The 26587-nt window shown below is 27.0% G+C and overlaps 6 protein-coding genes across 6 annotated transcripts; 2 read left to right on the top strand and 4 right to left on the bottom strand.

Annotated features, from left to right (window-relative positions):
• Positions 1-9761: 9761 nt before the first annotated feature.
• OCT59_016815 (uncharacterized protein) lies at positions 9762-11108 on the top strand (the record flags this gene model as incomplete). Its single annotated transcript, XM_025332047.2, has 1 exon — positions 9762-11108. The coding sequence occupies one exon, from the start codon at positions 9762-9764 to the stop codon at positions 11106-11108; it is 1347 nt and encodes a 448-aa protein (XP_025178112.1).
• A 288-nt stretch (positions 11109-11396) lies between these two features.
• On the bottom strand, positions 11397-12950 carry OCT59_016816 (uncharacterized protein; the record flags this gene model as incomplete). Its single annotated transcript, XM_066145931.1, has 1 exon — positions 11397-12950. The coding sequence occupies one exon, from the start codon at positions 12948-12950 to the stop codon at positions 11397-11399; it is 1554 nt and encodes a 517-aa protein (XP_066003667.1).
• Positions 12951-14684: 1734 nt separating this feature from the next.
• OCT59_016817 (uncharacterized protein) lies at positions 14685-14936 on the bottom strand (the record flags this gene model as incomplete). The annotated part of the gene is made up of 1 exon (XM_025332048.2): positions 14685-14936. One exon carries the CDS (start codon positions 14934-14936, stop codon positions 14685-14687), a length of 252 nt encoding a protein of 83 aa, XP_025178114.2.
• Positions 14937-17575: 2639 nt separating this feature from the next.
• OCT59_016818 (uncharacterized protein) lies at positions 17576-17908 on the top strand (the record flags this gene model as incomplete). Its single annotated transcript, XM_066145932.1, has 2 exons — positions 17576-17785; positions 17855-17908. The coding sequence occupies 2 exons, from the start codon at positions 17576-17578 to the stop codon at positions 17906-17908; spliced, it is 264 nt and encodes an 87-aa protein (XP_066003668.1).
• Positions 17909-19271: 1363 nt separating this feature from the next.
• On the bottom strand, positions 19272-20845 carry OCT59_016819 (uncharacterized protein). The gene has a single exon (XM_025317533.2). The coding sequence runs from the start codon at positions 20630-20632 to the stop codon at positions 19448-19450; it is 1185 nt and encodes a 394-aa protein (XP_025178115.1). The 5' UTR covers positions 20633-20845; the 3' UTR covers positions 19272-19447.
• Positions 20846-23880: 3035 nt separating this feature from the next.
• Positions 23881-25359, bottom strand: OCT59_016820 (uncharacterized protein; the record flags this gene model as incomplete). The annotated part of the gene is made up of 1 exon (XM_066145933.1): positions 23881-25359. The coding sequence occupies one exon, from the start codon at positions 25357-25359 to the stop codon at positions 23881-23883; it is 1479 nt and encodes a 492-aa protein (XP_066003669.1).
• Between the last annotated feature and the right edge of the window lie 1228 nt (positions 25360-26587).

Consider the following 26587-nt stretch of genomic DNA (forward strand, 5'->3'; position numbering starts at 1 on the left):
TTATAAATCGCAAAATTTTTAAATTTTAATTAGTTTTATTATTGATAATAAAATATAATAATTTTGATTCAAAAAAAAATATCATTCAAAAACGAAATTATTGAACAATTTGAATTAGAAAGGAGTGTATTAATTGTAATTTGTTCAAAATTTTTTTAGAAAAAAGTTCATTTTAAATTTATTTAGCATTTCAAAAGTTTTAAAGTTATAAAAACAAAGTAATACTACTAAAAGTAAATAATTTTATTCCTTATTTATCTAGTAATTTATCTCGTCGTTTATTAATCTTATTTTTTTTTTACTTACTTTTTCGTGAATAAATGTTTTCAAATGGAATGGACGATTCGGTGAAATGTTTCGATGATTTGATTTCGGTAAAATGATTTCGGAGAAATGTACCTAACCTTGATTGTTGATAAATACTTACTGTAAAATGTAAATGAATTTCTATTTTTGTATCGCATAAATATTCGCATAAGTTCCATATGCCGGAATTAATTTCAATGACAAGTATAGTAAATGCCCCGAAGAGCACAATACTAAAAAAACTCAGATCTGATTTGCATAAACACTAGGGAAAATCATGCAAATGATCAATTATTTCGCATGATTGCCAAGAAAAAACGTAAGCCCTTTCTTTTTTTATTATTCTCCCAAAGTCTTATTATTATTAATCGGGTCAATTTTCTTTCTAATTCGTCCATTTACGGTTGACTAAAGTATCCCCAATGTATCGTATCCTCCCTTTTTAACCAAAAAAAAAGGCACATTTTCTCCTGATTTTCATTATTTAAATATTATAATTTGCCTAGGTATTGCACGTAAATATTTTTCTGATTATTATACAAGTTTTAATAAAAAAAAAATCGAGTAATATAGTACATGGTAGACAAGGTTAACCCCCTGAAATTTGTATTATACCCGGATTTTTTATTTATGCGGGTTTTTTGTAATTAATTAAATTTACTTGTTTTAATATCAATTTATCCAACAATGAATTCATTTAATTTATTAATAAATGCAAAGAACGCAAATATATTCCCAGTGAAAAGTCATCATATGAAAATTGTACAATTTTTATTTAGTTTTTGCAATTTCATTCAGTAATCGTACAGTTGAATCAAATTTTATTTTTTTTTTGTAAAATTTAAATATAAGATTTATTATATTTAATAAACAGAAATTGTACAATTTTTATATTTTAAATTTGTAACTATTTATTATATTATATTCATTTAAACAAAATTCGTACAATTTTTTCAATATTTTTTAAATTCATATGAAACTTATAAATTTGTACTAATTTGTAGAATAAATCTGTAATTAATTATTCATCGCTTCATCTACTTTTTGTCAACAATTTTTGTGTAGTTGAAAAAATAATTATATTGATCTTCAGACTACTTTCGTAATGATTTTCGCGTAGTTAAAAAAATAATATAACTATATTGATCTTCATTCTACCTTTATCAATAATTTCACGTAGTTAAAAAATAATTATATTGACAAAAATACTAACTGCTTACATACTGCTATTTTATAATTTATCTGAAAATCTTCGCATGTTAGGCTAATTTCAAATCATTTCAAAAACAATTAGTAGAGAATAAATAAAAAAACTAATCAATAAATTCATGTACTAAATAACATTTATAAACTTATTCATATGATTAATAAACAATGTGATATCAATTAATACACGACATCAATCGCGTCGCGTCATTTATATACTAAAGCATGTGATACCGTGATTATAACTATAATTCAATTTTAGATATGCTGCTTGAACTATAGTTTCTTCATTCGAAAAATTTTAGTTTCTTCAAAAACTTTTGTGAGTATACTGTATTTATTGGTTTAAACCAAAAGTAAATAAATAACATGTACTTTTCTTATTACAAATAAAAAAAGAAAGTTACTAAAATAAAATGAAGATACGTACTTCCAATACACTACTGAGCAATAACGTACAATAAAATCCATCAAAAAACTTTGGAAACACAAATATGATGGAAAGCTCAACTTCACCAAACACTAAAGATTTTGTATAGTTCTACCAGAAAATGTTCCTAAAAAATTATTTCATCTGATAAATAAAGATCTTCAGTCTCAAAACTAATTCACAAATACAGTGGGTGCGTTCACAAATTCAATTAGAGGCGATGGCTCAATCCGATCTATATTCACAAATTATAATTAGATTGTGCCAAACCACCAGATTGGATTTTACTATTAAATTTCCAATCCAGGGTATACGATTGAATATACCATACTACTACCCATCCTACCTACCACTATATGTTACTCCTTATTGACCCCTATGACATAAATTTTTTTTAAAAATTTTTTTTCTTTTTCTTTTATTAAAACGCGTAAGATACGTAAGATAGTAGTATCAAAATGTGATATAAAATCAAAAATCTACTCCTTTAATATGTGAACACGGATTAGATTTTTGGTCCAATCCAATGGATTGGCGATCCAATCCAAATCCAATCAAATTGAATTTGTGAACGCACCCAGTAATACTCCTCCTTACACATCCAATAAAAACAAAACACAAATAATCCAAAATCCTTACACGTTTTTTGGTTATAACTTAAAAAATGAGAGGTACATTTACAGTAATGTATAAAAACAATTTGGGAGTTGACTTTCACATTCTTGGAAACTGCAATTCCAAACCAAGTGTCCAAAGATGAACCGGAAATTCTTAGCAGAAAACCATTAAAAGTCAGAGACACAATATCATCCAATTTTGAAAGAGACTCAATAGCTCATTTTGCGGTTAAAAATTTCTTGAGTGGAAATCTTGCTTAAAAAAAGATACTTTAAATAGATCAATAATAATAAAATATTATAATACTCTTATAATCACGGTGAATTTTCTCCCTTGCTATTTTTATTGTTAACCTTTTATTTACTAGTCAATATAATTCTTTTACGTTATGTATTCCGAAAAAGAAACGCGAAATACGTGAGTTATACAAACATACAATAAACACAATTATTTATGAAAAATTGGTATATAAACTTAATCTTTCCGATGCTCTCGTCCGTGTTTAATGTACACTATTGTGACATTTTTTATTTTATAATATGAAATACATCCAATATACACATATATCAATATTAATGAACTTTAAGTTCTGACTATCGGCACACGTATTTTTTTAGGCGTTGAGACAATATAGTACATAAGAATCGGGTGATAACGAGATTTCATTAAAAAGGAAATCAACAAAATGCAACTTGACTATCTCTTATCGACTATATAACTTCTTATATGGTCCAGAAAAGGCAATTCATTACGCTGGTCAATACGTTCAATTCCGCGTGTAAATACATTTCTTTAGTTCTGCATCTATACATACGTATTAGTCTTATATTTAACACAGGATCTTTCAAACATGCTTCCTTGAAATTTTTTGACAATGCCATTCCATGGTAATATTTGAAGCTTCCAGCAACATACAGTTTACTTTGCCATTGCCTGATTTTTTTTTCTTTTTATTAACCTGCTTTTTATAAAAAAAATATTAAAAATATTGTAACATTTGCTCGTAGGAGTGTCATAGGTAACCCGATCATAGTGACGCTAATCTAATTAGTCAAAATCGCAACTAAAATACATATCAATCAAATTATATCAAATATCGGTAACAAAATAAGTAAAGAATTTCATATAATTCCGCAGTAAGTTCAATAACAAAATTTAAAAAGTTCACTTTTCAGTGCTTATAATAAATGTGTTTATTTTTTCAACATAAAGACAGATAGTTTCAAAAAGTAAACTTAATTTCATTAAAACAGTTCTCAATCAATAGAAATTTATTCATAACGTTATATTTTTTAATTATTTTTGCCTTTCTTATAATTTCAATAATTTCAATAATTTCATTAAAAGAAAATTGTTTCACGTGATTAAAAATTTCCTGATATGGACAATCCATCAATTAAATACAAAAAAAAGTAAGAATTAAGTATACTATATTACATATAAAATTTTGCAGTTTTTAGCATAAAAATTATTTTGAACTACACTGGTTTACAATAAAATAATTGTAAAATTTAGATTTTCTAAGTTAATAAGGAGAATATAACGTCAGCACTCTAATATTCCAAGAAAATCATTCCTAAATTTCTTTGAGTTGAAGGTATAAACATTTTTTTATGTACTATATTATATACCTAAGTACTTTATAATTTATATCTTTAATTATACAATCTTCCAATTCTTCACTTACTAGCATTTCATTCACTTTTGCACTAGCTTGTGAATTTCTACTTTCAAGAATTTCATTCAATTTTTTACTAGTAAAATCGAGTGAGTGACTCGTATAACAAGCCTGTGGATGAGCCACTCCCTAAGTTCAGTCATTTGGGTTGGACAATTGATATCATACATTTAACAAAAATTGTTCTTTATTTTATTCCTTTTAAATTTATTTACTAAGGTTAGAGTAGTAAAATATTTTAAAGATTCTTAGTTTGTAATTTAAATAATTTCTTTTTTTTTAATATTTTAGTCAAATATTATTCTTTTCTTAGAATTATTTAAACACCAAGACCAATAGTAAATATTTTACAACTTTCTTAGTTTGTAATTTAAATAATCTTTTTTTTAAAAAACTTTTCCCAATTATTAAAATATAAAATAATAAGTATATAAACCATTTCCAAATGTATAAATCAAAAATATTTTTTGTCAACATAGGAACAAGATATCTACTGGATTATATGATGCATTAGTTATTTTCTTGATAAACCAAAGTTTGCTAACTTTATTCTATTTTGATGATGTATAAGTACATTTTATACATACTAAAATGAATATATATTAGTTTATTATTTGATGTAAATGCAATAAATTATTATGTTACCAAATCACTAAATAATTCACTAATTATGCAAGTTGGAGTGTTAATTTATATTTATCATTCCATTTGAGTTTATTAAAATTCTCTTTTAAATAGGATTGTAGCCGGGCACGGACTCAAGAATACCAGATGAATTTTGATGTTTAATGTTTAATTCAAGTATTCTTAAATATGATAAATTAATTGCTTTAAAAATATTAAGTTCGTCTATTAACAATTTCATAAATGCGTTATTTGTAGAGCACATGACAGTTATCAAATTACTTAACTAAAAATTTTTTATTACTAGTATGTTTAGGTTTATTTATTGTAGAATATTGAATTGACAAATTTACAAGGATTTCATTATTCGCTAAGAAACAAAAAATCGTACTATTATGGTCTGCTGCTCCCATGCAAAAAATTTAAAAATAATTAAGATTACTTATACATTACCTAAGGAATGATGTCAAATAATACTTTATATAATTGGTCTCAAAATAAGCTTTTCTCTTTAAAATAAACGTTAAAGTGATCAATGTGTTACTGCAATCAGGAAACAATAATACATTTGGTTGCAATTCGTATTATTTGAGTATAAGAATATCTTAGAGCTCATACAATAATGTAGCGCAGCAAATTATCGAGAGGCAAAAACTATCGCAGTTGTTACAAAATATTTCTGATTTTTAAACCTGCCAATCAAATGCATATAATAAAATAAGGAAAAGAAGTTTATTATTATTATCGAAATTACGAAGAAGAAATAGTCGAAAAATAAGAATTTTGAAAACTCGAGATTTAAAAATTTACGATTTCGTCATTTTTATTTTTTAAAGTTATTTTTTAAATAAGTCGCCCTCGTATTTTTTTTCTAAAAAAAAATCGTGTATTTTCCGTCGTATAAAATTTATACTTTCGTCTCTTTCGCTCGGTATAATCGTCGTATTTCCATATAAAATATTAAATAAAACTAATGCCGAAATTGCCGATATTAAAAAGGATAGTAAGATTCTCGTACTTGAAGGCGTTCATATGAGTCTTCAGGTCATGAGAAAAGGATCTTTTGGGTCCCAAAAAATACGTCATAATCAGCTTTATATACAATTAATTCATCAAAGAACTAAAGAGCTACGTAAAATAATAAATTTTCTTACCTTTTGATACGAGAATATTGACTACTATCAGGTCAAGCCTGAAGACTTTTACTTATGAAACGCACTAAATGAACAACAGGGGAGAGAATGTAAAAATCATTCAACTCCCCCTACTATAGGAAAATGATTTTTTTTAGTACGCCCTCAACTTTATTTTCTAGGTTTCTCAATAGCATTTTCTTCATATATAAATTTTGATCAACCAAAAATGATGCGCTGAAAAATTTCTATATTTGAAACATTTTAAACTTTGCACAAAAATTTCTCTCTTACTAAAAATATTAAATATATGATTTTTGACGAGGTCAAAATTCTCTCTTAATAAAATTCTGTAAATATTTTATTAATTATAAAATATTTAGATTAAAATCTTTCTATTTATAAAAAGAATTAAATTTCTTTTTTCTTTTTTTTTTGTAACTACAGTATATGAGTTACTATGAGCAATAGTCATATCGGAGTTTTTTAGAATTTTCCCCAGAAAATTTTTGTTATAAACAATGCACTAGTGAATGTTTGTGACAGAACCAATTAGCAAACAATCCTCAATTCGGAGACACCTGAAGCATTCAAAACTCACAAGAAATTCCATTATTTCAAGTTGTTGTTTTCACTTCATCCAGATTTTGTAAATTTTTTGTATTCATATGAAATTTGTTAAAATTAACTTTTTGTATATAATATGTATTTGATAACAAATTATAGAACAATAATATAGAGAATTTTTAAGTAAAAATCTCTTTATAATAAAATTAAATTTTTATTGTTTTTAAAATTATAGAATAATAATATACAAGAATTTTTAAGTAAAAATCTTTTATAATAAAATTAAATGTTTTATTGAAAAATATGATAAAAGCGTGGGACGTGAAAAAATTTACATTGGTTTTTTTAATTTAATTATAATTTTGCTAAAACTAAGTTTGTGCATCACTTTTTTTGATTTAAAAGATACAGTAAAAGGTTTGGATAACGATAACAAAAATTCAGACGAAAGTGATATTGATAGTGATAATAATATTAACGTTGATAATACTATAATTAATAAGAGGTGTAATATTCATTATTTATGTTCGTTTAATTTTTGTGAAAAAAGTTTTATTTTGAATTTTATTTTGTTTAAAAAGATTTTCATCTCAACAAACCATTACTTTAAAATTCTACCTAACTAGTATTTTCTCATTATATTTTTTTGAATAGGAAAGAATGATATGATCATTTGTTTTATTTTTATTTGAATATAATTTTGTCTGTACGAAAATTTCTCTTTACTTATAATTAGTTAGTTCTGCTACCAGTGCTGTTAAGCTTTAGATTACATTTCTCAATTTTAACTTTCATTCATTCAACTTTTTTCAAAGTCGAAAATCAATATTTCTTTCATGATATAAATCATGAATTCATGATTTAATTTTATAGAAAATTCATTAATATAAACACTTTAAAAAAATTATACACATATTTAAAAATTTGTTAACAAATTATGATTCAAATTTTTATTATTAAAATAACATAGAGACAATGACAAATTTGGGAGCTGAGTCCTTACAAATGAAACTACTACATACCAGTATAAACCCAACCCTCGCGAGGATCGTCCTGCCTATTATTTAAAGAAAAATGACCAGCATTGTCAGAAAAAGAAAACGAAAAAGAAACCAAATTTAAAGAAACAGAAAAAAAAGAAAAGAAATCTATAAATTGTCTATTGTCATTAAAATAATCCAAATAAGAAGTATAATGTAAAAACGATGTCCATCCACCCGAGTGTAAATAATTCGATGTGATAAGGACCATCCATAACGTATTCGGAGTAATGCTAAATAGGAGCGCGTGATCAGGAGCCGTATGGAGCGAGTCAGGACGTGTTACTAAAGCGTTGGTAGATTGTCTGTGTATTTGTTGATCACGTTGATTTCGTTTATGTCGTTCGTAATTGGCATTTTTTACGTTTAGCGATATTGATGGAACGTTCCCAATCATATAGGGCTTGATTGTGTCGAGTCCAAATTTCTTGGTAAAATTGTTGTTAGAGAGATGTGATGAAATCAAACATCACCTGTCGCATCAGCGAGTATTTGTTCGTGTAGGAATGTATTAAATCCATAAGATTTTGGAGATTAATTCATTGATGAAGAATCAAATATAGATCGTGTGTCTGATCTCTGACTTCTGTAAAAAGGTCAACTAGATAAACGAAGTCCGTCGCTTATTAAGTAACTACAGTAATTATACAGTATATCACGTGTTATAAAGTTACGAATAAATAAAATACAAAATATTAAAATGGGAATTTAGAACTGCGCTCCGGACATATAAATTACAAGATAAATTAAAAATTAAAATAAAAATAAAAAATTAAATTAATTCATTTTGTAAATCGTTAAGAGATTTATAAGCACCAGGTCAGTAAAAAAGAGGAATTATTCCGTTCTTCAGTTATGTTCATCGGAAGTAATAAAAAGAACAATTGTAGAGTAAAAACTTTTTTCAAAGTGAACTTGCGTTTTACATGATAGAGCATGAGTCGGTAGGATTATCCGGTTTTTCAGTTACTTCAGAAATGATAATAACAACTGGTTTTGGTACTGGTGATTGGATTCATTTTGATTCGATTTGTTTTTTAAATTATTAGTCTTTGACTTTTTGTGGAGTTTTTTTATTTCATAAACAAACGAATATCTAAAATAATACTAAAATTCTAATCCGATTATCTCGATACCTCTTTTTCGTAAAACAATCCTTATTTTAAATGATAGTATAATATACAGAAGTTTTTTTTTTCCGTTTTTATTATTTGATGCAATTACAATTACTATTGCGTTTTAATAAATTACCAATCAAAAATAAATAGTCCCATTTCTAAAAAGTTTTCAAAGACGTAAGCCGGGTGTCATTCTAAATTACAACAATTCTTTTTTATTATTAGAAACAATATGTAAATCTTGTGTTACTCTTCTTTTTTTAAAAGAAATAATATATATTTACATATATATAAATAATGTCTATTATTTATAAAACAATGATTTTCGCCCTGAGAAATTTTTAACGTTTACCAAAAAAAAAAAAGACATGAGATAATTAATGTTGAAAATATTATCTGTTATTACTATTACAGTCGACCCCCTATATAGTCACCCCCTGTATAATCACAACATATAAAATTCCCCTTTATAAGCACACCATATTTTGGCCCAATGTACTAATAAATATATTAGAAAAACCTCCTCTATAGTCACAACATATGACTTTTTTTATAATCACACCCTTTTTTTTCGGTCCCAAGGGGTGTGACTATAAAGGGGGCTGACTGTACTTATTACAATCGTTTTCTTACAGATCCCCATAATCGTAAATCATAATAAAATCTTCGATCTCTATTATTTAATTTAACTCGTAGAGCTATATATAGTGAGTCCTCTTGTGATTATTCTATATTTAGTTTTTTCTGTCCTTTCTTCTATTTTTACTATGAATATGTATAAAAAAGATAACAATATCCGGATAATTATCGGAATTAATATTATGCCATATGAGATAAAAAAGATTTAAATACAATCATTCGAATTAAAATAATTTGACAGATTTTTTTACTGAATTATCTGAATTGAAATAGTTATAAAATAATTGACTGATTTGAATCATCCTTGTCCTCCTCTTCTCGTCTCAGTATTAACTTTTCAATATCGGTATCTTCATCTTTATTCTCACCACTCTCAAACATTACTCCTCCTCATCAATAAACATGAGTCAACTTAATGAAGATTGTTTTTATGAAATCTTTAAAAATTTAGATGGTAATTCCCTATATTCATGTTTACTCGTTTCTCACTTGTGGTGTTCAATTTCTGTAAGACTTTTGTGGAGGAATAGATTGGATTATAAAACATTACTATCTTGTCTTCCAAATGAATCAATGGATATTTTGCGTGCTAATAATATTTTAGTCCCAACTTTAATAACTCCCTTCATTAATTATGCATCATTCTGCAAAAAATTCTTACTTGATGAATTTTTCCATTCTGGTATTAAAAAAATTTTTAATAATGAATTGAATGATGAAAAGTTACGTATTGTATCAAATGAGATATTAAAATTACTTGTGAACCAAGCATCCTTAAAAGAATTATATGTATACGATATAAGATACTCCAGTTACTTGGATTCATTAGTTAGGGTAAACACTTTCTTACAAGTCCTTGAAGAATTTTATTGCCATTCAGGTCTTCCTTCATATTTCTATAACCAACTATCATGTCGCAAAATACGAGTTTTGGATGTGATATTAGATGTTTCTACTTCAGATAGCCTGGCTGACTTTATTTCTGCTCAAAAGAATTTGGAAAAACTAAATGTTTGGCAATTCGAAAAATTAGAAAATGAAAACAGAATTTTCAGTAGTATTCCTCATTCAATTATTAATTTAACTATTTCTGGAATTAATATTGATAATTTGTATTCACTTTTGAACAATTTTAATGAATTGAAAAAACTTAATTTATCACTTATGAGTGAAAGTAATTATAATAAATTTGATGATCTGAATTTATCAAAATTAGAAGTATTGATATTTAGTAATGATGTTATTCAACCAACAAATAATACATTAATTAGATTTTTAGATACCCATGGAACTAATATAAAAATATTTTCTATTAAAAATAGTGATAATTTATTAAATAATTATATTGCTCGATCATGTCAAAATATTAAAGAAATCTATACCGGACTAGATAGTCATACTAATCTAGAAATATTTGAAATGTTTATTAAAGAATTACAATATTTGGAAAGTATTAAAATTAATATTTCTGGAAATTCAAATGAAAGAGAAATATTTGAAATTATCAAAGATTGTTCACAAGAAAATTTTTATAAAATTGAATTGAAGTATTTAGATAATGCAATATCAACATTACTTCCAGCTGACTTAAGTACTTTCATTTTAGGTTGGAAAGAAAGGAAATCGCACAAACTTTCCATTATCTTTGATAATACAACTTTGAGTAGTGAAAATATGGATGTACTTAATGAATATACCAATTTAGGCATTATTAATTATATAGTAAAAAAACCAAGATCTTTATTATAGTTATTTATTAGTCATTGTAATCCATTTTTTTCTTTTGAAGCAAATAATATATGAAAAAAAGAAGCAATAATAGTTCTTTTTTATTATTAAAATAAAAATGTATATATATATAAATAAAAATTTTTACTTATTTGTAATTATCACATTGAATTACTGTTATAAATGCCTTTGAATTATATACAGTATAATATAACTTAAAACACAATAATAATTTTTTTCTTCTAAAATGTATAACTTTTAAGTATTGAAAAAAATTTAGTAAAGAAAAATTTATTCCTATACAATTATTTAATATCTGTTTGATAATTGATCTAATACAATACCATCGTATTTATACAAATTATCTATAGGTTTTTTAACTAACTTAATAGTACCTAATTCAGTATACTTTTCAATTACCTTCATATTTCCATCATTCTCAATAAAAGTATGATAGCCAGTAATAACCAAAGAAAGTGGTTTCTGTGGTACACGACTTTTCCAACTTGCTAAAAATAATTCTAATTCTTCTGGAACTAATGATGATTTTGCTCTTTCATTATAATTATAATAATATAATTTTAGCTTATGAAAGTTTTTAGGCGAATATTTGACAACATCCTCAAATAAGAATTTCTCATTGAATTTTAAATCGTGATAACAAATTCTAATACTTTCTAAAAATGGAAAGGCTTTAAAAAAATTACGCAATACGTCTAATTCATTATTTGTAAGGTTTGTTTTAAGAATTCTAATATTTTTACAATATGTACATATACTCCTCTCATAACCATATTTATTAATATGAAATTTTTTTAAATTTCTTCCATTATTTTCCAAGAATTCATTTAATATATTCGTACTAAGGTTGTTATTTAAGTTACTAAGTGATTTTTCATGACATTCACTATCATCAGAATTTTTAAATCGGTCGAAAACCATGTTATAATTAAATATCCTAAGATCATAATTATTACAATATAATTTGAGTTCTTGTAAATTTGAGAGATTAGTATTAACTAATAAAGAAGTTAACTTTATATTTATCCCATGATAAGTAAAATTGATCAAAGTATTAGGAATTCTTGTTAGCAAATCATTTAAACCTACCTCGTATCGTAACTGTAACATGTACAAGTTCTTTAGATTTTTCTGAACAGAAATTAAATCTATTAATTCTTTTGAAATATTTTCTGTTGTCAAACTTATTTTTAATGTTTGTATAGTATGACATATTTGAGATAACCGATAAAAAAATTCAGGATAAGTATCTGAGTAACAGTAGAATTCTGAGAGATTATTTAACATCCTATCTCTTAATTCGGTGAGAATCTTCATAATGTTCTCAGGTGAAAATTTAGGAGTCTTCAAAGGTGGAACTGTTGGATTTCCGTATCTAAAAGGTTTCATATGTCTAAAAGAAAACTTCATATCTTTGTTCTCAGGTGTAAATTCTGTAATAATTAATTTTCTCAAAGAAATTATTTGACTCATAAGAAATCTAAATATTTCCTGTGTTATGTTATCTTTTGAACTTTGAATTGAAATAGATTGTTGTTTTTTAAGAAGTCGTTCAATATTAATATCGATCTCATGAAATGATACAGATTTACAAAATGTTACATAATTAAATAATAGAGGTTTTGAAGTTAAGATTGAAATTCCATTTTCAAATAAAATCTTCTTTGATTTATTTGGAAGGCAAATAATTAATGTACGATAATTTCTGATACTTCTCCATAGAATCCTGACAGAAACTGCACTCCAAAGATGATTGACTAATAAGCATGAATACAAAGTATTTTTATTATTATCTAAATATTCAAAAATTTCGTTGAGGCAATCAGCATGAAGTTGTGACATTTTGAACCTTTTAATTAAGTAGTATAACGAAAGCGAGTAGTGAATTTGGCATGATATATATATATTTTTGACATGATATATTCTTGATTTGTTGTAAACTGACTATAAACTGATGTTTAAACAAAATTATTAGTTATAATTACGGTATCAATCAGCATTTTAAATAATTATAATACATGGTTTTAAATTTTATTATTATTTAATTTCTTATAAGTAAAAATAAATAATTGCGAATTGCGACATTATATTTTAGATGTATGGCATCTATACTCCAACTAGTTATAACTGTACTTCTAATATCCCGTTGCTCCGACTAGTTTAATTTACTTCTAATTAATTGTTACATCAATTAATAATGATCACATTCTAATAAATAATTATTCTCAAACTTTTAATTATTAAAATACAAAATTCAATTATTAATTTATAATCGGTTTGTGCTTATTGTATCTGTGTCATATGACGGTACTTTTAGACTCTTACAAATTATTAGTCATAACGGTATTAACTGTTAATCTAATTTATTGTTCAAAATAATCTGATCATGTGTTATTAACGAATTCCTTCAGGTTACACAATCAATTTAAGAGTATTTTTATAAAAGTTTAGTTTTCGATTTTTTGACTTCAATTATATTTAGCTTTATTCCAATCATAAATATAACTATTTGGCCATATAACAGTCGAAGATTTTTTATTGGCAATAATATCTGAATTTGTTATAAGGTATCTATTTATGTCATATTTTATGAAACAAATATCCAAATTACAATATAAAATATACTGCTTGGAAAGCACATCATATTTAAGAATTTAAAAAAAGTATGATAATTTCTAGAGAAAGTTCAAAATTTTAAACATAACTGGTTTAAAGACTTGAAGGTTGGCGTGCATTCCGTGCAATCATTTTAATATCTTTTTTTTTTTAAGTAATATTAAAATTTTGTATATAGTATTGGAGTCCTTTATGTGGATATCAACTGCTGAAGGCACAAATTATTATAAGTTTAACTTTAGATATATTAAACGGAAAGAGAGAACAAGTTACTCATGGATCTCCTATTGAGTATTATAATTTACAAGGTAATTAACGAGTTTAAATTTTTTTATATTAATATAATGATGTTGGAAATCTGAACCAAGTGAACGTCCAAATATTAAATATGTTATTTCTATTTTAAAAGAACAAGTTTCTTAAAACATCATCATGAGAAAATACAACAAAATTCAAAATTAAATAAAAACATCATGAAAAATGACGATTTAATTATAAGAAATATTACATCAAACCCTAATTTACTCAATTTAACAGAATTATCAACAGATATATTGATTTAGTATCTCATAAGTTCCTAATCTCATGCATACGAGATATTTCATTTAGACTAAAATGATGTGACATAAAAAAATGATGAATTCCATTAAAAATTACGTAATGATAAAATAATGACTATCAAAATATATTTCTTGAAATCATTTTCCTCCAAATTAAACATTTTTTGGAACTAATGAAAAGAAGAATTAGTGATATGATTCACAAATATCGAAATATTGAGTAAAAAATAGTTTTAAAACCTTGATAAAAGAATTAAAAAATATCAGAGTAAATTACCTAGTATTTGTCTCGGGTTGTTTAAGAGTTCAATGATTCTATTAACCTTTGCATTATGTAATAAACTTTCATCATACAACTTGTAATGTACATTATTTTTAATTCATACATTACAAGTTCAACTCAATCAGTTATGGTAAGCGGGGTTAATTCATCTTTGTTGAAAGTACATAAAAGTTCATTTAATAGGTATTGATAAGGTTCAATTTGATGAGATGACCACCACCCTTCACAATTATTAATACACGTTACTCTATAGTCATGTTGTAAACGAAGTTCTGAAACAAGATAATACAAGCTGTAAGACTTTCCCAAACCGGAAGGTCCATAAATATGTAGACCTCTAGAACTATTTTCTTCATTGAGTGCTTTCATTATAGCATTATAGATTTGATCACGATGATTTCTACGTATTAAAGGTAATTTACCATTCACAAAATGGAAACTATCTTGAAATTTATTTGGACTCAACCTTGGTAGATCGACATCATCATAAAGATCTTGCCATAATTTCAAGAAGTTTTTTATCTGTTTCTCTTTGTTGAACAAGTGCAACAAATGGTTCTAATTGATCTTCAAGTTCATTAACCTTCACTTTTTTTCTACTAGGATATATGATGGGTACAATTGACATCATGAAGGTTCTTTCTTTACCTTTTGTACTTGAAGAAGAAGAAGAAGAAGAAGAACTTTAGCTATTTTTTTTTTAATCATAAAAAGTCAGAATTGATTTTTCATAATGCATCAATGTTTTTTCAAAATCACCAAATGATGGTCCTGCTAAAGAAGGTTGCTTTTTTCTCTCCGTTATTTATCCAGAGAATTCTTCCATATTTTCAACCTCTCTTTTATGTGCGCCACTTGATTTTACACCACCCACAACATCAATGATATCTTAAAATACGTTAAATACATATTTTAAAAAATAATATTTTTCCAATATTTAAATAACAAATCCTTTGAAATATTTTGAGGTATAAATTATGACTTACTTCATCAATTGTTTAAACCATCATTTTTTAAAAAAAAATTACGTACGTCACTGAAACAAATTATTTTAAATGAGGTAACAAGTTTCTTTATTTAGAAATGTTTCTTTACCTAATACACTTTAGTCTTGTATATGTAAATCCTCATCATTAACTATTTTTGAATTAATCTGGGAAAGAAAAAAATGATCGGCACACTAAATTGTTGAGAACTTTTATTTACAAAGTAGGAAAACCCTCTTTAGGTGGGTAACGAAACTCCATTATTGTTGCGATTTTTTCTCTTTTTTACCCTCACCATTTTTTTCCAGCATTCTATATGAAAACAATGGGCATAGATCATACGTCTACAAAATATACAATGTGAGTGTTAGGACTATATACGAATCCAATCTTTGTGGAACCTATAAATAGTCCAAATCTTAAACTCGTTTTCATCAAAGTAATGTGTTCCAGGCCATAGTGTAAAAGAATTGAATTATGAAAGAAAGGTAGAAAATCCTATCGGGGGTTATATAGAGTAGAACGCGTCGCGTCGCGTTCTTTTATTAACTGATTGTACTAATAATACACACATAAGTATTATTTATTTCATGGGGAATTGGGAAAAATAGGGTTTTTTCCCGAAGGGAAAAAAACCCTAATGTTCCCCTTCTTAACTATTTTAAACTAAAATTAGTAATCTCTCGGTTAGTAACTCATCATGTGAAGAAAATGTCACCCCTAGTATATGAAAATTTATTGTCGCATTTCTATGGCTTGTATAAAATTCATGTGATTCTATATGATAAGTAAACGAATATTCCAGGTCATTTATAAACTCAGAGAATTAGTATGAAGGTGATAATGAGTGACACTTAGTGCGACAGGGGTAATAAACTTATAATATATACAGTATGTACTGCTGTATTACCGTGCCTGACAAATATATAGTTCAGTACAAAAAATCGTTATATGTATGATTTTTGAATAAATTTACATGTTAGGTAGTTGTAAAGTTTGGAACGTGCGGATATGATTTTAATTATCCGGGTCTTATGAGACAGATAAACTTTTTTTATTTTTTTCACTCGAATAAATATATATTTCCGCAACAATAATATATTAAATGTCTGAAAAGAATGAATGGCTTAACTGGATTGTAGAAGCCATTTCTAAAAGGCACATTGACCATTATGAGTATAAACATTTTAAAAATATTGAAGAAATTTGTACTGATGCTTTCAGAAGAGTTTACCGTGCGAAATGAAAACAATATTTTGCGTTAAAATCTCTTCGGGAAGTATATCAAATCGAATCACGTGATTGAAAGTTACCATTAAAGAGTTTTCTTTTCTAGATTGAAATCCAACGTAAAGTTACTTTCATAAATAACAAGAAACTTGATGACCTAACTGTGTGATGTAATTACTCATCGGTCATGAATAAAAGTTACTCACGCGTAATGTAACACATAATCTTGATGTGAGTTTCATCATGACTCATAATAAGTAAATGAGTATAATATAAATATATCTCATTACCTTTAATTTTTTTTATCTTTTTTTTTTCGTCTTTACCTTTTCTCTGTCTAGGTCTTCTCTTTATTAGGTCTTCTCTTAGGCCCCTTTTCTTTACGTCTTCCTTTAGGTATGTGGGCTGGGAGTGTGGGTTTGTGTGTATGTTTGTGTATTTCCTCCCTTTTCGTATTTTCGTTTTCCCCTTCCCTTCGTTCTCCCTTTTTCCCGTCGTTCTCCCCTTTCCCTTTCGTGTTCCCCTTTCCCTTTCGTTTCCTTTCCCTTTCGTATTCCCTTTTTCTTTCGTATTTCCCTTTCCCTTTCGTATTCCCTTTCCTTAGGTTGCGAAATTGAAATATTAATAGACAACCTAGATGACAAGTCAAGGGCGGCGCAAAAGGTACTTTCAATAAAAAGTGAATTAAAGGTTAGTATTTTTCACGAAATGTAAAAATATTAATGAGTGTAATGAGTGTGCTACGCCTTGGGACAGCGATCCTGGGGAAGAAGAGCGTACCAGACTGCTGAAATGCTTTCACCTTCGCTACGTGCACAACTTGGGCTACGCCTTGGGATGCGTTCCTGGGGAAGAAGAGCGTATCGGACTGCTGAAATTCTTTCACCTTCGCTACGTGCACAACTTGTGCTACGCCTTGGGATGCGTTCCTGGGGAAGAAGAGCGTATCGGACTGCTGAAATGCTTTCACCTTCGCTACGTGCACGGAATCTCTTGGTTAAGGTCTGCCGATTCCGGAGGAGGAATCGGTTATTACTTTCCTTTATTAACGCACTGCTATTCTTACAACAGGTAAAGCGAAATCTCATTGAAGATGGGGAGAAGGAAAACGTAAAACGTCCCTGAACTACTATTACACTTATCTGTTTCGTTCAGGGAAATGCGTCCACAAATACTTTCCCCATTGACATTGATGGTAGTAAGCTGGTTGGCCATCTTAAAAAAGCCATCAAGATGGAAAAACAAATTGATTTCGCTGATGTTGACGCAGACAAGCTCAGGCTTTGGAAAGTGGAAATTCCTGACGATCATGACGATCAGTTGAGAAGTCTTTCACTCCAGAATAAAGATGAAGTCCTCGCAACAAAAAAGATTTCTAAGTATTTTCCAGTCACACCTATTAATGTTGCTCAACGTGGTGATCAGGTGACAACAAGTTTTTAAAAGACTTGGCTAAGTCAGCAACAAATAATAATTACATCTAAATTGATTTTTAAAAACATTTTTATATTTATATTAAAAAATTTTTTTTTCATTTATAATTTCATCTTACTGTAACTTGTGTTCAACATTTTCATAATCATTTCTTTCTATTATATGAATTAAATAAAATAAATTACGGTATACTTGCTCTTGGCCAGATATAGTAAGTAACAAGTGGAAAAAAATGGTGAGGGTAAAAAAAAGGAAAATCGCAGTTACTTACGTAGACAAACTTTAAGAAGCGAAATCAGAAGTGACCATCATCACGGTGAGTAGGTTTGGATGTTGAGACGAAGGTTACCTAGTCTCCGTTATTCCGTAGTTGCGATAAGGTGGTCATGAGCATAAGGGTGGCCGCGGTATACCACTTTAGTCACTACCGTATGTATGGTCACTACAAGTATACCATATAACCACCATCTGTATGATCACTTCATAGAAAACTATATGGTGCTGCAGAGTCACTTACCCACTTTAGCTTCGCAAAATGCTTGCTTAGGCTGGTCCTAACACTCACATTGTATATTTGTAGAAATATGATTTATGCCTATTGTTTTCATATAAAACGTTCGTGACAAGTGAAAAAAAATGGTAAGGTAAAAAAGAGGAAAAATCGCAACAAGATCAGAAGTGACCATCATCGCGGGTGAGTAGGTTTGGATGTTGAGACGAAGGTTACCTAGTCTCCGTTATTCCGTAGTTGCAATAAGGTGGTCATGAGCATAAGAGTGGCCGTACCTGAAGTTGATCTAGAAAAGTTTGAAGAAGTACGACCTTAATTGTATGTGGATGTTAAATAGTGGTCGCAAAGTGAAGGGGTCGTTTATATAAATTTTACGAGAAATTTGTATATAGAATGCCTGCATTTACCTATAATAAATGATGCTAACTTAAAACGTTAAATCATAATAAATGGACGATCTAGATTATTCAATTTTCTTTTGCATTTATCAGCAAGTTTCTATTACGATCATTCGAAACTTGAATTAACATTGAATTTATTAGTATACATACTACTGTATATTTTAATGAATTAAATGAAAAATTTATTATTTACTAATTGAATGCTCTATTACAAAGATAATTTACACTATTTGATAACACAATAACTAAAATATGAAATATCTAAAATGAATGAAATGAATGATGGAATGTTTCTCATATCCCTGTGATTATTCTATATTATAAATGAGCCCTCACAAGTTCTCTTTCGTTTCTACCCTTATCGTATCTTATATTGCTATATAATTTAATTCCCTTCGTTTCCATATCTTCACGTAATTTTTCATATGTATCCGAAGCGTATTGAATACTTAGATGAGATCTAGTACCAAATGGGAGTAACCAATCACCATCTCTATAAAGTAGATCTTTTCTTAAAAATTTTTGATCAGGATCAGATTCTAATGGAATAACTCTATCTCTAAGCATGAGAGTTGGGAGAAGGGTATTGCTCCGATCAAACATTAAATTTTTAAGGTGCCAAGAAGGCCCAAAATCTGGAGATAAGCGAGTACGATAAGTCTCAATATCATCACGCATTAATAAACCTCCAACTTGTACGATATTTTCTATCATCCACAAAGTAGTAGCTTTAGATATTCTTTCATTGCCTTTAAAGGTTAAAAATGTCCCTCCCCCTATTTCATTATGTACACCCGGAAACCAAGTCTCTTTGACGGTGACCGTACCAGAACTATTTGAAAGTATACGACAAGGTTCAAAGAAAGAGGTTCTTTCATGGACGGCTAAAGCTTGACATGCTACATCAACTATACTAGGTACAACTTGATCATAAAATTCCAAATATTCAAAACCTTCTCCAATTACATAAGCAGGTATACCATGAGCACCAACAGTGTCCCAAAGTCCGAGAAATTTTATAATTGGTTTTTCAGAATCGGGATAACTGAATGACTTTTTAAAATCATCCGATCCATTTCCTTCCGGATGATAAATCATATCTCTATTACGATAAATCTCATAAGCAAGATCAATACGTTTGTCAATTTGATCAGGTGTAGTATTTCGATCAAGTTTCAATATTCCACAATTTCGTATCATTCCGACAATACATCTTGCAGTGTAAGCGCCACGACTAAAGCCAAAAAGCCATATATCATCACCAGGATTATAATGATTAACTATATACTTGTAACCTTCTTTGATTTTAATATCAAGATTTCGAGCTATAGCTCCATCTATGATAAAATTCAAGGGAGATTCTCCAATTCCGATGCCGTCAATATACACAACGTGTTGTTGGTAATCTCTTTCAAGTAATTCTTTATATAATACAAAAATGTTAGTTCTGGATTTTGGATTATTCCAAGTACCATCACACAATACGACGATGTTTTTACTCATTTTTTTGTTTTCTTGAAAATTCGTTTTGAAGAGTTTAATAAAGATGAAAAGAAATATGAATTTTTTAAATAAAAATGAAATTGCAAATTCGCTGGATTAATTCAGGTCATATTTATAATTTTTTTTTTTTTTTTTACAAAAAAAAGTGAATTATTTACGAATCGATTGAGATTCACATATATGGATTTCTATTCAACAAAAAAAGAGGCTTCATTTTGTTTATTCCGTTTTGGAAATTATCCTCAAAATTGAGTTAAATGAATTAAATAATCATGGATAAAAATAAGTTATGGAAATGATATTGTGCGACTGAGATACATTTTTAAAATTAGAAAACGACAATTTATCCTGTATTTTTAAAATTTTAAAAATAAATCTAAATTTCCCATCTAACCAAGATTAGAATACAATGATTGAAAATGGTAATATGCTTATCAATTATAAACAGTTACTATAAAAAAAAATATCTTTTCCGATTGGTGAATTAATTAGAGGCTTTGAAAAAAAGAAAAAACTTTATTTTGCACGGTTTCTTTATTTTGCACGGTTTATTCTAGAAATCTTTTTTTTAATCCGGTTTTAATATTATCATAATATAAAAAAAAAATATAATAAAATTATCGGATAGTCATAGAATTCGTGCGACGTAAACAAATAACAAATAGTCATTGATAATCATATGTCAAACGTATATTCTAAATATATTTTTTTTTTGCGCAGGACGCTACATGAAAAAGGCGTATTATGTGTTGTAATTGTTATAATAAATTCTTTCATATGCTTTATTCAAAATGTCAAAGATTGAATGTAAAATGGTAACATGGCACGTGGCGTGTCAAAGGGACTTTCGATATCATAATACTTATAACTACAAAAATCATTAAAAAACGTGAAATATTTAATCATAGTTCACCTAATCAGCGGTAAAGAATTTGGCAAAAACTTTCCTGTTGTAAATCTTTGTTATAATAATAGAATATTAGGTAACATAAACTATGCAAAATAATTTACACATGGAATTTTAAGATGTAAGAGAAAAGTGAATGAAATTAGGTAATACACAGATGACATTTTGTGCAACGTATAAGAAATATTGTTGCGTCATATCCGATCATTTTTTTGTAAACGAAAAAAGTCATCGATTATTTTATATAATGACAACATTAACGAAGGATGGCTTTTAACTGGAATTTACGTATATAGAAACTTTTTTTTATCGCTATAGAGGTATTAAATTATACATTAATATAATCAAATTAGCCCACAGTCGCCCTTCGAATTATTATACTGAATAATTTGAATAATTTGATTGGTAGAATCGGTATAATTAGGGGCATCATATGTTCACATGATCGAAAAAAATTTGTTACAATTTCCACAATAGAAATTAACATGTTAAAAACAATGAGCAATTTATAAAACCACGCATACTTTATTATATTTAACACTATTGAAAATTTATAGATAAATTTATATTCCGGTAGGTAGCAAGTTCGCAATGCAGATTGTGGTGCGTAACGTAAGGTAGTGAAAATTTCGCATAATTACATTATTCCCCTTAATAAGGCACGGAAAATAAGATGAAATTTTTTTTTAAAAAAAAAATTTATAGGGGCTACGCATAAAATATGCAATCTCGAGCTTAAAAAATATTGTATAAATAAATTATTTATCAGTTACTTTTATAGCAGCACATTTAAAAATTAGTGCTTTTACTCTTTATTACAATAAAATGAAATAGGCTCAAATACACATACGCTGAAAAAAACTAATGTTGTTATGAATATTAAAGTTGTTTTAATAATATTTGAGCGGTTTCATACCTGCTGAGCAACTTTACTTAAATCGAAGTTGGCCATGTACTACAAATTTCTATGTAAATTTTGGATATTCTTGGAAACTTGTCCCGTTTTCACCTCATTTTTGATAATAGAAACTTCATTTATATGTTGTTTACATTTGTATCACACCAAAAAAAATAAAATGAAATGAAATCTTACTTATTGACTATTGTAAGTGTATTTTTTTGCATAAATTAAACAATGAATTCCTTAAATACAATATTACTTCTACTTAAAGTTAAAGCGACAATAAAAGTCTATAATCATATAAATTTTTTAAATTCAAGTGCTTTCCTTTCATTTTTGCAAATTCCTTTTACATAATTCATAAAATTTACATAATATATATAGCACAAATTTATTGTCAGTCATCTTTATAATAATTTTATTTAGATTATTTACTATTAATACTTAATTACTTTTATTAGCTTCCTCATTATACAATTCAAATTCCCTTTCTTTATTATTTTTCAGTTGCCACTTATATAGTAATGTCCGATATAAATTTTGAAGGTCACATAAAATAATTAGTATAAATAGAAATCATTCATGTTTTATTTGGAAATAGTTCACAAAAAATTTAAAACCGAAAAATGGTTAACAAATTAAATTATTATAAAACGCAAGTTTCTTTCAAAACCTTTAAATTATATTATATTTCATCACATGACAAATTTATTCTACTACCTTATTAATAGTTATCATCCGCGATCAAAAAATTAAAAAAAGTTATTTCTGTGATAAAATTGATTTTTTTTTTTATAATAATTAAAACTAAAATGTAATCACGTACGTGTAAATATTAAAGAATTTCTCTCAAAAAACTCGCAAAAAATCAACTGTAGCACAAAATATTACATACTATTAAATCATTATAGTCCGAAGTGTAACGAAGGACTATGTACTTCTACGTACAACAATAAGACCTTAAACAGCACTTTGGACTTAATAACGATTTCCGTTTCCTAGTAATATATATCAAACACTTTTTCAATTAATATATAATTTGGCCATATTAACATCATATTTGAAAAATTATTGCCCCTAAATCGATTTAATGTAATAATAATAAAATTAATAAAGGTTATTATAATAATTGTGCTTAAAGTAGATGTTTTTGAAGGTGAAACAGAATCTTAAATTGATTTATACCATACTCTGAAAAATTTTCATAATTAAATTAAGATACAAGTATAGAAATTTTAAAATTTATAATAAGTAGCAAAATTAAATATTTTATCACATAAAAGTACAAAAAATCGGAAACTGAGATAAGTATTCTCTTACAAATGTAATCCGCTCTCATATATAATAATAAATCATATAAATAAATAACTAATGTTTCTAAATTCCATACCACTGTTAATAAATAATGGTCCTTATAAACGAATAATACAATTGAATTGTCTACGCGTTTATATCCTTAATTACTCCTTCAATCTTATATTTATCGAACAGTTTCATATATGAGTTATCTTTTCGATAAAAATAAGTGTTATCAAAATATAAGGAAACTGCAGGTCGTCCTTTCCACTTTTCAAAGAATTTTTCTAAAGTTTCCAAAGAAAACTCAATGTCAAAGTAAGGAATTCCAATATTTATTAGATTTGTTGATGCTTCTCTAATTAACACATTTGACAAATAATCTCCAAATTCTAACGCTTCCCCTTTTTCATAACATGCGTCTTTAAAATTTAATGATCGCAAATTTTGACATTTTTTAAGTAATCTTTCAAATTCAATAAAATGATTCTCCAATAATGGAAATACAGGAATTGATAAATATTCAATTAAAAAACAATTGTCACAAATTGTATTAATAAAATTAAGAGAGCCATCAATAATATTATCATTCCAGTGAAAATCATTGATCCTTAATTCTTTAAGATATAAGCTATTTTTTATTATGCAAGTAACTTGGTAAATATCTATAACATCTATCTCTATAATCTCAAGGTCACGATAAGTCACCATTTCCAATTTTTCATTAAAATCGTCAATATCCAAAAATCGAGGAGAATTAATTTCTAATATTTTTAAATTTTGAAGTTCTAGGAGTGCATATTGTAGAAATGTATAATCATAATTAGTAGAATAATTATAATCAAAATAAAGGCTTATTTCAAAATGAATAAGAGTATTTGCATGGTTTTTTAATATGTCAAAAATTTCTGTATAAGGATCTTCCAATTTTTCCCAATCAAAATAATCATAATCTTCTGTAAATTCTGTAAAGTCATCTACCCACTCAAAATATTTTAAATTTTTTTGAAATTCGATTAACTTAATAGTTCCATGATTAGCATTTAAGTTATTATTAATTATGACGATTCCTTGTATTTGTTGACAGATATGTGCTAATCTGTAAAAGTACCTAGGATCGATCAATGTATCACATGTTAATTCACAAAGTGATTCAAGACGGGCCTTTGCTTCCGGAGAGTATACTATCTCATAGGTACCACGCATATTTAAATACTTTATTTCTGGACATTTCTTTATCAAGAAACTATAAATTTCCTCTTGTAAAAGAAATCGATTATATTCTGATGATGATCCAATGGAAATTATATCATCTATAATTTTTATATTGATACTTCTACAGAAAGACAAATAATCAAATGCAAGTGATTGACCTGAAATTTTAATCCCTTTCTTCGATAAGAATTCTTTAATATCATTGGATAAATAAGAAGTAATAATAGAATATAAAGAATTTTTTTTACAATAATTAATAGCATAGTAGCGCCAGGGGTTCCTCCATAAAATTGGAATCACTGTTTCACACCAAATTCTATTAACCATTAAGCATGAAAAGAGATATTTTGAATTATCTTGTAATTCCTCAAATATCAAGAAAAGAATATCTTTATTAAGTTTGGACATTTTTTTTTTTTTTGTTGGAATAAATAAAATAATAAATAAAGAAGTACGTTTTAGTCGTTTTATATAAAACTTCGACGTATGACCATAAATGTTTCATCGGAATATATATGGTAAATGCAGGGTCAGAAAAACAGTTACACGGTTTAAAATTGGAAGTTTGAATAAATGTAAATCGAATAATGTACATTCGGCGTTACTATTTTTATAATTGTGTAACATTTATCTCGTGTGCGTTTTTAGTGAAAATACAATATCTGTATATTCTTCATTTTATAGTCCTGTAAAAGATGCTGATCCGTATTTTATTTTTCCATGTTTTCTCCGTGAATGTATCATTTTCACGAAATTTTACGAAGGCCACGGAGAAATAATGAAAATATTCTGATAAAAATTTTTTATAAGGTATATACTGAACTTTTTTGACAACAATCCGATTTTATTAATTTACCACTTTTTTCTAACTGGTCAGCAATCTTAGAATTCTGATTGGCTTTCGACCGCATCACATGACTATATTACAAGTCACTAGCCACGGTCTAAATCTGTCCGTCACCCAACGTCAGGTTATACATTTTTAACGACGAACCTTTAATTCCCTTAGTTTTAAGCAATTGGTTACGCTATTTTTCAGCCGGTTAATACAAATTTGGCTAGTTGCTTTTAGGCAATGTCACCAATTTGTATGACATCGTAACCTTGGGTGGCAAGTATATGTCAACCTGACATTAAAAAAAAAATCTGGGCAAATTAGCTCAAAAGCCATTTAAGGATTAATTAATTTGAAAAAAAATTCCGAAATATATTAGTAGTCGGATCACGAATTAATAATTAACAATTACCGCAAAATCATTATAAATTGCTAAATTCTTTCATATTTTATTTTGCTATTTAACATATTTGAATTGATTATTATTAATTATTGCATCTAAAGAGATTATATATATGATTAACAAAATTTTAATGTAATATTAATAAAATTAGTAAAGGCTAATATAATAATCATGCTTAAGGTAGATAGAAGTTTTCTGAAGATGAAGCAGAACTTTAAATTGATTTATATCATACTCGAAAAAATTTCATTGTTAAGCAGTAATTAAGAGAAATAGAAATTTAAATTTATAATAAGTTAGATATTAAAAATATATTATTTTATTAGATAGAAGTTACAGAAATCAGAAACTGAGATATTATTTTAAATCTTTATTAATTGTTCTCATAATTCATAAAT

This window comes from Rhizophagus irregularis, chromosome 25 (assembly GCF_026210795.1).
Source record: "Rhizophagus irregularis chromosome 25, complete sequence".
Lineage (NCBI taxonomy): Eukaryota > Fungi > Glomeromycota > Glomeromycetes > Glomerales > Glomeraceae > Rhizophagus > Rhizophagus irregularis.

Coding starts and splice junctions, on each gene's coding strand:
- OCT59_016819 (XM_025317533.2), bottom strand. CDS start 20,632: ATGAGTAAAAACATCGTCGTATTGTGTGATGGTACTTGGAATAATCCA.